Source organism: Dryobates pubescens, chromosome 19, assembly GCF_014839835.1.
Source record: "Dryobates pubescens isolate bDryPub1 chromosome 19, bDryPub1.pri, whole genome shotgun sequence".
In the NCBI taxonomy this organism is placed as follows: domain Eukaryota; kingdom Metazoa; phylum Chordata; class Aves; order Piciformes; family Picidae; genus Dryobates; species Dryobates pubescens.
This window is the reverse complement of record NC_071630.1, coordinates 17,709,472-17,722,216: the sequence shown is the minus strand read 5'-3', so window position 1 is coordinate 17,722,216 and position 12,745 is coordinate 17,709,472. Positions and strand designations below refer to the sequence as shown.

Here is a 12,745-nt window from a genome sequence, read left to right as displayed (position 1 = left end):
TCCTAGAAAAGCTCCACTGGCTCAACTAGAGAAAATATGCACTGAAAGATTAAATTTAAAACTAATGTCAGTGGTAAGAGGTTTATTTTTTACTGCCTTATCTTTCAGGTAAATGCATATTAAAATATAAATAATTAAAAGTTTTAGAAACAAGATTCATGGTCGTTTCTTTGCTTCTGCACAGCAGCTCTTGCTGTAGCTTTCCTTCTTGATACTTCTCATCAGTCTGAGGTAAACCACTTAAAAACTTACTTTTCATAATTTAAGTCTTGACAAAAGGTAGCTTGAAGCATTTACAGAATACCTTCAAACCAAAACTTGATGGCCAGTTCTAAACAGTAGAATTCAAAGTAGCAGAATAAATGATGGCTAATTTTAAACAGTGTTGAAGAAGTGATCATTGCAGATAACACTGGACTTGGAGGAACAGTGATCTGATAAAGAAGCACAGTCCTAACAATCCTGACCCTTACTAAGGAAATGGGGATGATATCTTGTATTATTGTTGCTATCCTGATCTTGAATTGCTTCAGCTGAAAAAGAGCAATGTTGCATATGCTCATATACATGAACCAAAAATCAGTTTGTACTTGGAGCTTTGTATGAGAGTGTAATTTAGCCAAAAGTAAGAGATAGTGTAGATCCAGAAGTACCTTGTTGCAGGAACAATTCAAAGTTACCACTAGCCCCTGTTTTGGTGTGTTTGGTGTGGTTTTTTTCAGTTGTGCAAACTGAAAATATCTGAATGAATCAAATTGTGCCTTCACTTTCCCATTTTGTAATACATACACAAAAGAGGGATAGGTGGGGAAGCTCATGCTGGCTGGCTGTTCAACCTGCCACCTTCTGCTTGTGTTTGGTGCCTCTTCTAATAGTGCAGGGCAGTGAATGATCAGTCTCCTATTCATGTTCTGCATTTCAGTTTGAAAACTTCAGTGCTGTCCTCATGTTCAGACTGAAGACCTCTACTAATGTAACTGTTTGGAAACTGTTTCTTTTTTCACAGCCTCCTGTGTCCTTTTTGCATTTCTTCTATATTCTTTGTGAGATGAGATGACAAAGACTGCAAACAGCATCTAGGATGTGTGTTATGGATCGATGTAGTAGCTTAGTGATTTTGTTTTCTGTTTGTCTAATAATTTCCAGTAGTCAGGTTTTTCGACTGTTGATGAGCACTGAGCTGAAATTGTCATAAATCTATTTTTAGTGACTGTAAAATCTTGTTTCTGAGTGGTGTAATTTACTTGGAACTTGATATGTGTAAAAACATATTTGCTGCTTCATCATTACTTCACCACATAGATGATGAAAAGGCAGGTGAAAGTCTGTAATGTGAAATGGAAATTACAAGTTTTAGCAGTCAACCAACTGCTTTATTATCAAAAGCTTAACCAGCCAGCAGACTTCTTCACCGTGCTGTGTGCCAACTTTTTCAATCATCTGTGAAATTGTAGTGCATTTCAGGCTTTATTCGTTTACCATATGGGACTGTACTAGTTGCCTCTATCTGTTTTGAAAGGGATTGTTTTCATTTACTCATTTGTTAGCATATTCTCCTTGGCAAATAAGTTTATGGCAAGAAGCTTGTGTACTGCTCTTTCACATCTGTGAACTTTGTCTCAGAATGATGCTCTGAAATATACTCTGGTAGCTCTGCAGTTATTATTCCCCAATGTGCCACTCTCTTGGGGCCAAACCAGCCAGAGTCAGACTCCCATGGAGTCTGAAAGTCAGTCTCCTATTCCAGTTGTCTAACAACTCTTTGTTCCCACAAGCTCAGCTTTGGAGCTGTACAATTACTTTTTTTTTTTAAGGTAGCCTAGTTCTTGCAGTTTTGGATGCTATAGGTAAGTTTCTTGGGGAATACAGTAAACAAACATCATGGTGAGCTAGGAACTATTTTACTTGCAGAAGAGTGTGTATTGGGGTTTCCTAACTGAAATCCATTTCATAATTCAGGGCTTTTTTGTATGTTTGTTTGGCTTTGTTTTTTCTTTCTTGCCTTTCAATTATTTGTGCAGCATGAGATACAGGCTTTTATTTAGATCTCCCTGAAATAATTTAATTATAGTGGCTTGTATCATTGTCCCTAAATGAGGAAATGCTGCTGGGAATCAGGCCACCTCAGAGAGTTCCCCTTAAGTGATTTTGTCAGCCAAAGTGGGATCCTGCTATGTCAGAGACGGTATTAAAAGAATTAGTTTTAGTTACCTTGTGAGCTTTAATTGTGTATGGACTGATGCCTACTACTATTCCACACGCAGTGTTTCTTAACTTGTTACAGAAGTTTAAGTGATAGCAAAGAAGAAAGTGTAGCACTAAGGACCAAAGAAGATTCTTGATATCATTCCTGTGAGATGCAATTAGATTTATAGGTAGTATTGAAGAAGAACACCTTTTTGCTTCCTTCTGAAGGAGGAGGAAGTAGTTGTATGGGAAGTCTTTCAAAGTTTTTGCTACTGTGAGTAACGACTATTTGTGGCATAGCTTTTTAAATACTGGTTTTGTATGTAAGCCATTTACAGTCCTCCTCTGTTACTCATCATCTTATTTACTTTTGCAGGAAATGAGTTGGTTATCTTTTTGGCTGACCAAAAGGAACCCTACTTTAAGCCCCGTGTTAAGTTACCAATGGAGTAAGTATTGATATTCAATGGGGAAACAGTGGAAGTGGATGTTTTTCTTGGAAGTGCATCTCTGCTGTGAGTGGGAACAGGATTAGAATTGCCTGTGATTTTATCTGTTTGATTTCGTAGTTTAGCTGGCCCCTAGAGCTACAGTTCTTTGACCAATTTCCTGGTTTATTTCCTGATGCATTTTTGGTTTGATTTGTTCGGGTTTTGTGGGTCAGATGGCAGAATTTGTGGAGACGAGTTTTGTCATTCATATTAAACTAATAGGTGTGACTTCCCCCCCTTGTATGGAATTTCTATGCTTTGGGGTTTTATCCTCTAGTTAGTATTATTAGAAATACTGATCTCTTGTTATACTTCTGCAGTTGACTTGTTTTTTCAGGGCTTTATTTCCTACTAAAGTAAGCTATCATTCCATATCACTGTTTAGATCTTTTTGGCAGGTAGTGTTGTCCCAAGACGTGTTTTCAGGGAAGAGTGTTTTAGCTACTGTAGTTACTAATGGAATCCAGCCACTGTTGGCTGCTTTAGAATGTATTTTTGTGTAGGGATCTGTTCCTTTCAAAAGTTTAAATGTGGCTTTGAAAAACAATCATCTATTTTAATAAATGTAAAATGAATATGCGTGCTTATGTACATACATGTCTAGTTTTAGCTCTGATAGTACAGGATATACTATTGCTTAGGAATACTGTGTCCAGTTCTGGGCCCCTCAGTTTAGGAAAGATGTTGAGTTGTTGGAATATGTTCAGAGAAGGGCAACAAAGCTGGGGAGGGGTTTGGAGCGCAAGCCCTATGAGGAGAGACTGAGGGAGCTGGGGTTGCTTAGCCTGGAGAAGAGGAGGCTCAGGGGAGACCTTATTGCTCTCTACAACTTACCTGAAGGGAGATTGTAGCCAGGTGGGGGTTGGTCTCTTCTCCCAGGCAACCAGCACCAGAACGAGAGGATACAGTCTCAAGCTGCACCAGGGGAGGTTTAGGCTGGATCTTAGGAAGAAGTTCTTCATGGAAAGAGTGTTTTGCCATTGGAATGGGCTGCCCAGGGAGGTGGTGGAGTCACCATCACTGGAGGTGTTTAGGAAGAGACTGGATGGGGTGCTTGGTGCCATGGTTTAGTTGATTAGATGGTGTTGGGAGATAGGTTGGATGTGATGATCTCAGAGGTCTTTTCCAACCTGGTTAATTCTATTCTATTCTGTTCTAATGCTTATTAATAGTCTTTTGTCTATCAAAATTTAAGTTGCTGTTACAGCTCAGGTTCACCTTCTATAGTGATGCATATTTTTATTTTTCCTTATTCATGTCTGTTTTGGAAAGAGCTTTAGATGTTATTTGGTTTTAATTCTTAACAGAATGATCCATGTTTGCATGTATGAATCAGTCTTTCAGTAGGAAACCAAGTTTAAAAACGAAATGAAACACAACAGAAGAAAACCAACCAGCCAACCAAACAGAAACCCTCAAACAAAACAGAACAAACAATGTAGGGAGGAGTGGAAAGGTGTGGCGGAAGACATTGTTTTTAAAAAGATACAGCTTACCTGGCTGTTGTCTTGATCTGGGGATGCAAGCAAAAGATCCAGCTTTCTGCAACACATTTTTGAGAACTGGCTCTGCAACAAGTGAAGAGATTTAAGGAAGTCTAGATAGCATTAGTAAAATGGATGTGGCTGAAGAATACCTGTTAGCTGAAAGTTAGAGTTTAAAATGTTTTCCTTCCTTGTATTGGGCCAAGTAATAATAATTGAGATTAAAAGGCAAGTAAGTAAGTATAGACATACTTACTTGTGTGTGGGTGTTTTTGCTTGTTTTCAATTGTAGATCTCTCGGTGTCACCATAACCAGTGTAGTTCCTGGGGATTACGATGGTGATTCACAAATGGACGTCCTTTTGACTACCCGGGCACCAAATTATGGCAGAGATGAACTTTCAGTGGTTATTTTCTGGGGGAGCAACCAAACATTAGGTGAGTTGCTAAGACTGCTTGTGGAAATTGGAAAGAGAAGCAGTATGGAGAAAGGAGGATGATGTGGCATGATTAAGAATGTGGGTTTTTTTTGTGGTGACAAAACATGAAGCATAGGTCTTATGCACAGTGTTACATTTTTAGACTGTTTTCAACCCAAGTATTTCAGATTTCTTGTGTCTGTCTGATGGCAGTGATACACAGAAATAGGTTTCAGTATGATCTGTTTAGACTAATTTGTTAGAGTAATGGAGAGAGAAGCAGATTCAGCATATATTCAGGAAGCTGTTTAGTTGTTTATGCTCAGTGGAGGCTGATTCTTATTTTTTTAATCATAAAGTTGATGGTTGCAAATTAATAGAAGACTAATTATGTATAAGTAAAAAGTGTAAATATCACAACATTGGTGATTGAATCAAATTAATATTTTCTGTTTTCAGATATTAACCATAAAACTATGTTAAATAAGACTTTCCATGATGAGCCTCTAGTAATGGAGTAAGTATGACCCACTTTTTAGAAAACAGCATTTATGGTGGCTAGGAGCAACTTAAACACTTTAACACTAAAATTTGAAACACATACTCTTTAACTTTTAATAACAGGGTGGTTCCTGTAATGTCAATTGGTCTATCAAAAGGTCATGAAACACATCACTCATCTTTACAAACATTGTATGTGGCATCAACCTGGCAACAGCAACTAGATAAGCTTGTAATTGTTTTTTTGTTTGTTTGTTTTGGTACTATTTTGTGCAAGCAAAACCTTGCTGACTTACCAGACTGAGCAAATACATCTTTCACAGTACACTTCCTTCTGTGAAGTACTGAACAAAAAGAAGGGGGGGGGGCAGAATATACATGAAAAATCAAATGCATGGTAAAATAGGTTAAATACTGAAAGCAGTGTACTACTGCCAGCAGCTCAAAGACCCAAAATTCAGAAGAGACAACACAGTTGAAAGATCTTCATTGCTTTGTGGGATAATGCTAACAAAGTATTTAAGAACACTTGATTTCAACTCCTGTAATGACTGAAGAAGCAATGAAATGTTGTTTTTTCATTTTCAGCTTTAATGGAGACTTAATTCCTGACATCTTTGGTGTCACAAGTGATTCAAGTAAGCCACAGATACTGATAGGCAGGTAAGCTAAGGGTGTGTTTATTAGCATGAATTTCAGTAACTTATTCATAGTGCATCTACTTTTGTTGTTATTAAAAGACTCATAAGACTCATGTTTAAGTGGAACTGTGAGAACACAGGAATCTTCTCTCATTTCCAAGTGTATCTTCAAATATTCAGTGGTGCTCTGCATCTAATTTTTAAGTGTTATTTTACAGGGGAAATAATTGTTTTACAAGGCAAGTAGACATTCCATGATAGCTGAGAAAACAAAACCTCTGTTATTTGACATGACAAAGAGAACAGTTATACTCTCTTTCATTTAGTACACTGAGATATTTATTACTATAATCTGTACTATGGAATCTGGTGCTCTATAAAAATACAAACCAGTTTTTTTAAGTAGCATCTGTAGAATGTAAGTTGCATTTAGTCTAATAGATGAAGTGACAGGTCGATGACATGAGAAGTACTGGATCTTAGAGGGGATAACAGAAGGAAAATGTGCAGGAGTTTGGGATAAAAACCAAAGCAAAACAAAAAAATCATCTGGCACCTATCCAGGAAGTTAGTTGTAATGGAAAGGTTAAACAAATGGAAAAGTTCAGGAGTTGCAAAGTGTAGGGGTGTTAGGGTACATGTTAATGGAAGTATTAGGTATGCTTGTTGCGGGAAGAGATTCATAGAGACGTAAGACAGATGTGTCTTTAAGTAGCGATGCAAGTGTGCATGCAAGTGATGTTCTCTGTCTTTTAAGGAGTGGCTAAGGCTGCTCTTCTGCAATTAGAAGTTGACTGGAGTCTTATGAAATTGCAGTTAAGGGGACTGAGCTTCATTATTGAAGTTTCTGCTAGCCTTGGAATATCTGGAATGGGACTAGCTAGCAAGTACTAGAATAAAAATTACTATCTACATGTCATTTAAATAAGTAAGGACCATGCAAATTTCAAAGTAGCAATGAGTCTTATGTTGGTTAACATGCCAAAGAATTCTAACTCCGTCTTTTGAAAAGACTTTTAAGTTATTTATTAAAAAAACTACTGGGCCCTAGAGAAGGACATTTCACATTCTATTCAGTTTTCTTGATACAGATTTTGAAGTTTGTAATCTGATGAAGAAAAATAAAGCTTGGGTTTTTGAGAGCTATTAGGATTGTCTGTTCAGGGACAGAAATTGGTGTGACTCTGAGTTAGTGAAAGGGTCACTATTGAACAGCATGACCCCTTTTTAAAAAACCAAAACAACCAACCAACACCCCAAAAACAACCAACCAAAGAGAAGAAGCCACCACCAAACAGCAAAAATTAGGTGTCTGTGTATCTTTCCTGGTGACTTTTGCCAAACTGAGTTTAGGGCACATTCAAGCTTTGACTTTTGTGAGGAAGAACTTCATTGCGAGTATTGTGAGTTTGGGCATTCCTTGAAAATCGAAGAAGCCTCAAAATAAGGGTACTTCAATTAGAACTCTCTCTGAGTTAAAGGTTTTTTTCCTCTGTGCACAAAAGATAAAAAATAATTTTGGGGATGCAAGTTGGATTATAAACGTCAAAATAAATACATTGATCTTCGCTTTGTGATGCTCTGAAAGCCACTCTTGAAAAATAGCTCAAAGAAAATGTCTCTTGACTGATAATGAATCATTTCCAATGAATGATTGGAGAAATAAGGAACTGGGCCTCTGTTTTCTCTGAGACGTTTTGCAGCTTTTAAATAGAACTTGATAGGACTGTAGGACTCTCTTGAATATTATTTAGTAATCTGCAGCTCTGTGTGTCTCAGGAGAAGTCCAGGTGTTGACATCACAGCTGGTTTAGGTTTGCATACAATTGAAGTTTATTTTAAAAGGAGGAGTGTTTTAGGAAGTATTTGCATTTCTATATGGCTTGCTTTGTTTCTGTTGTTTCAAAAGAGGTCTGTTACCACTGGAGAAATCAATGAGATGATTACTTTGTCTCTATGGCAACGGTACATCAGCTTTCTGTTGGGCATCTAGCTACATGGCTCTTGAGAAATGTTTAAATAAGGCTTCCCCCACATACACACACCCCCCATCAGTGAGTTTAAAAAGTCTCACCTGTTACTCCTAACTGGCTGTTTTACTTTCCTCAGAGGTCATTTTGAAATTATGTAGGGTAAATAACCTTTAAATGTATAAAGAGAAACTATACCCTTCTTGGCAATATGTTTTTGGTCATTAATCTCAACTTGAATGTTATCACCATTACTTTTATTTAAATTGATCACTTATAGAATGGAGATTTCAAGTTGACAGGGGTGTTTCTGAGCACCTTGCAGTGATTATATTTTGAAACATTATGAAGATAATTTTTCTTGGGGGGGGGGGGGGGGGGGGGAGGAAATCCTTTCAGTACCATTAGGATACAAATAAACTTTCTCATTACACCTCAAAATAATACCAAGTGCTGTAGGTAACAGCATAAGCAATGCCTTGTACATGGAAAAGAGCTTTATGCTATCTGCTTTAGAAAAGCTCTTATTTTAAATGTAAACTGCCTTTAAAACACGCACTACAGCTGTAGAACTTTCTTGGCTACCTTCAAAAGTGAATGCGTAGTAAAACTATAGAAAATACTGTATGTAATTTTCAAGCAGGTGACATTTCCTTATTGATAATTAGTCTGCAGTGTATCATAATGTGAGAGTTTAATTCTTGTGTTCCTTTCTTCCCTCTTCTTGTAAGTGACGGAAAATTAAAAGTCCTTTTACTCGCAGCAGGCACGAGCTGCTTTAACAGCATGTGATTATGGCCCATTTGGGTCATCTTTATTAATCTTAAAAGTCGATTTCAGAAGTACTGACAGTAAAACTGCACGAGGAAATCAGCAAGGACAGCGATCAGCATCTCAAGATTTACAGTTGAGGTCTAGGCATTAAATTTCACTTTGAGGGTAGTGATACCTTTCTGTGTGCCAAAGTGTTGCTCTAGGAAGTTAATAATATCTGACTTAAGTCCCTGTGCTATAAATCATCCTTCACAGAACCTTTCAAACAATTGCTCTAGTTACTTAGTATATTGTAAGCCAAGTAGTAATTTTAGCTAAGCATTAGGAGAGCATGTTTTCTATTTAATTTTATTGAAAGTTTATTTTATTTTTTTAGGAGGTGTATTATGATTAACAATTCCTAAGCACTGATGAAATGCACTGCTTTTCATTCTTGTCTGTAGGAACTTATCATGGCATGCTGCATTGGATACTCCAAATAAAATGTATATACCACACTCTCATGCATTTATAGATTTGAATAATGACTTCACTGCTGGTAAGTCATGAAAGTGGTAAATACCTTCCTAAAAATACTTGTCACTAAGTATACAATCTAATGTATTGCAATTTCCTTCTAATATTCTAGAAAATCACATTGATGGTTGTAAAATGTTGGTTCTGGAATGTTGGTATTCAGTAATAATAATTTTGCTACTTATGTTTATTTGAAGTTGTTTAATATCTACTGTTTTAAAAGTCTGAGTTTATAAAAATAGCTACAAAACTGAATACCCCAATAACCGATAAAGTGTTGCCTTCTGTTCTTCGTGATGCTATATATACTCTAGTATTCAGTTTGCAAATGAATCTGAAGAAGGGCTGCATTTTCTTCATGAGTCTGAAAATGGTTTACTAGTTCATTCAGAAGAATTTTTTGAGCCTGGACTTAAACTTTATTTTCTGAAGATTTCCATGTGACTTCATTCTATTTTGTTGTAGTTAATTCTACTGCTGATTGAGAGAGCATATGAGACATTATATTAGTACATGAATGATCCTATAACCTATTCGTAATTCAGTGCTCACAACTGATTACTGGAGACAACTTTTCTTACAGTAGATAAACTGTATTCTTTGTTTGGGTAGCTCTGTTTTGTTTGGGTGGGGGTTGGGTGAAATATGCAGTGCAAATTAGCTTTTGATTACCATGATGGATCTATTTATCACTTACCTGGTTCATACCTCCACGCATGTTTACATACTAAACTTAGTTTCTTGACACACTAAATGAATTCTGAATCCCTTTATTTTCTGCTAGATGTGCAATGTACATCAATTCATATATAGCAGTTTTAGAAAAAGACCTTATTTTCTTTCCTGTTTACTACCCCGAGAATGAGAGAGGAAAGAGTCCATAAATTCAATTAAAATGCTTGTAAATGTTTAAGTTAATTGCTTTAGCACATAGTCATACTTTAATATTCAGTTCTGGCACATCACTGCATAAAGCTGTCAAGTGAAAATTCCAACTGAAAAATTAAATATACAGTTGCTTACCATAGTCAGTGTCATGTAGTAAATAATTATAACACACTTAATTCTACAAATCCATTGGAATTTTGTTTCAGAGGCATGGGAAGCATAGGTGAGCATTCCAGGTAGCATTTTAAGATGAATAGATTGAAATCTAAGCTCACAGGTAGGCAAAAGCAGGAAGTCTTAAGTTCCTTACATAGATCAATCACAGACTGATCAATTTTTTGCCAGAGTGCACAAAAGCTTTCATGACAGCTAACAGCCTAAATAATGTCCAGAGAGCCAAGATCTTTGTGTGGGAAGTGCTGGGAGCTGTTACAGATTCTATGTGTATTCGTATGTCAAGATGTGAACAGAAGGTGCTCCCCATAGAAAAATCCTGACTTGCATTTTCTTGTAACAGCAAGGCTGCTTCACATCCAGCTGAAATATGTGTTACATTACAGCAGCCTGAGGAAAATTTGAAGGTAAACCATTCATTCTGAGAAGAAAACTGGAGAAAATATTACCAGAGAATTATTTTTATTACTTTTCTTGCTTCTGAGATGGGCACGGTACACCAGTTTGGGGTTTTTGTCTCAGTGAAAATTGGCCCAACTGTCAACAAGACATATGTTGCTGAGAAATATCAGATACGCTGATTTACATGTTATTTCATGACTGACATGTTATTCCAAGATTGCCTGCTCCCAGAATGAAAAGTCACCAATTGCCTGGTCCTATGTGCAGATTTAGGGCGGTTTCCTCGCATCAGCTTTAGTAACTGCTCACAAAATGGGCTAGTGGGGAACACAGTTCATTTTCACTTGAGTTATTGAGCTGATCCAACTCGCCACGCAGCTTCAGGATTGCCAGAGCCAATATAAGGAGAGAAGGTTGAATCCTTTTTTTTTTAATGGCAGCAGTTGTAGCCTTCTTTTAATCAAGCATGAAATTGCACTTTGAGTCCCATTGTGTTCTCGCTATGTCTCCTTTAATTTGTGCTAGTCTGTACAGAGCTGGTCAAGTGACTCATAGAAATAGTCATAAAAGCAGCAGCAGCTGATGTAAATTTTAAAAAAAGAAGCAAACAAAAACCCCTCAATGTGCATGTAACTGTCTATGCAGTGCTGATGGATAGGCTTTGTAAAAGACAGCTAAATCCTTCTCCAGTTTAGCTCTGGTACTTGTTAGCATTAACTGGGGCAGCGCAGCCTTAATACACCAGCAAAGAGAGGACTGCAGTTCCTATTGTTACTTCTCAATGGAGTCAGTGGAGTCTGTTACCTACTGGTTGGTACAGGCAGAACTAGTGAAGAGAATAAGGTTCTTCTAACTCAGTATTCACTCACACTACCGTTCCTGAGTTGGAACAAAACCTCATTAAGAACAGGTCCTGGTATTCATTAGAGTCCTATGGAGTAAGGAAGCAAGGAGATAGTCTTGATGCTGCAATTCTATTGTCCTCAAAATTTAATGATGATATTTGATGTTGCTGTGGTAGTTTTTCACTGCAAAATTCAGAGTATTTACTCACAGGCAACGCTATTACTAACAAATACAAAGATGAAGTTGTACCTAAAATGGTTGTGCTGACTTTTGTTAAAAATAAAACCCCCAAACATTCAGAATATGCCAACTTTACATGTTGTCCTTTTTGTTTGATTGGGTTTGTTTGTGGGGTTTTTGTTTGGGGTTTTTTGGGGGGAGGGGAAGGGGGAGTATAGTAATTTTTCTCCCCTAATACTCTGCAGTGTTTTGAGGCTCTTTGTATTCTTTAATGGATGCAGCCAATTCTGAGATTTTTCAGCTGGCTATTTTTGGCAATTCTATCATTATAAACAGCTTAGGAGATTTAAAGTGTGCTTGACATCAAAAAGGAAAAAATCCTCTCTGTGCAGAATCTTTTTTGCTAGTTTATTGCCTAACCCTTTTTTCAACCTGCTGATATTAAACCCTCAAAACAGAGCTTTTAATTGGCATGCTTCTCCTGCTCTGGGTAAAATGAAGTCGAATTGTTATGATTTCATTATATGAGAACATGTTCCTAAAGATGTTTTTAATCCCTAACAGTGCTTCATGAAAGGCTAACTGTGTATGGATTTTATAATCCAAAAATCCATTAACCAGAACAAAGATAATACTAATCTTTCTTGGGGAGATACAGACCAGGCTGTTTCAAGTAGTAAGGCTGCTGGTGTTTTTAAGTAAAGCATCCTGGTATAAAAATCTCAGCTTCTTACGATTTTTAATTCAGTGAGAAATTTTGAGTTAGGCCAGGAATCTCACTTAATCCATGGAAAAACCTGCAGTATAAAACTTTTTACCAAAAGGCCTACATGAGCTATATGGATAAAGTAAATGCACAGTTTTGAAATGTTTTCTGCTATGCATTAGGCATGTCTTGCTCCAAGAGAGAGTATCGAGTTGACAGAACAACTGAGATAGGAAGGAATGCCTGGAATCGATCTAGTCAACCTACCTACCATCAGCGTTGTTCATATATGCACTGAGATAGACTGAAAGATGAGGAGAAAATATGGTGACTCTTACTAGGATAGGACTACTGGGTATCTAGTAATACATAGTTGTCACTCATTCTTTTTAACAGATAGCTTAAAAAATAATCTTGAAGCCATTAATAATAGGCTTGTCTGAACAGTGTGGAGCATGACACTCTGGGGCAGCATTTCTTAAGCGGGCGACTCAAGTAAGAGGCCTGTCTCAAAAATGTCATATGCTCAAACCAAAAAGTTTGTCATGTGACTGAAGTATTTGTAA

At 37.1% G+C, this 12,745-nt stretch overlaps 1 protein-coding gene across 1 annotated transcript in view; it reads left to right on the top strand.

Moving 5' to 3' along the window:
• Window positions 1–12,745, top strand: part of ITFG1 (integrin alpha FG-GAP repeat containing 1) — a 72,299-nt gene that overhangs the window by 1,248 nt on the left and 58,306 nt on the right. The window contains exons 2-6 of the mRNA XM_009906695.2: window positions 2,564–2,636; window positions 4,455–4,600; window positions 5,041–5,098; window positions 5,671–5,745; window positions 8,911–9,005. Of these exons, the coding sequence (XP_009904997.2) occupies window positions 2,564–2,636; window positions 4,455–4,600; window positions 5,041–5,098; window positions 5,671–5,745; window positions 8,911–9,005 (447 nt within the window). The remainder of the gene's footprint in view (window positions 1–2,563; window positions 2,637–4,454; window positions 4,601–5,040; window positions 5,099–5,670; window positions 5,746–8,910; window positions 9,006–12,745) is intronic.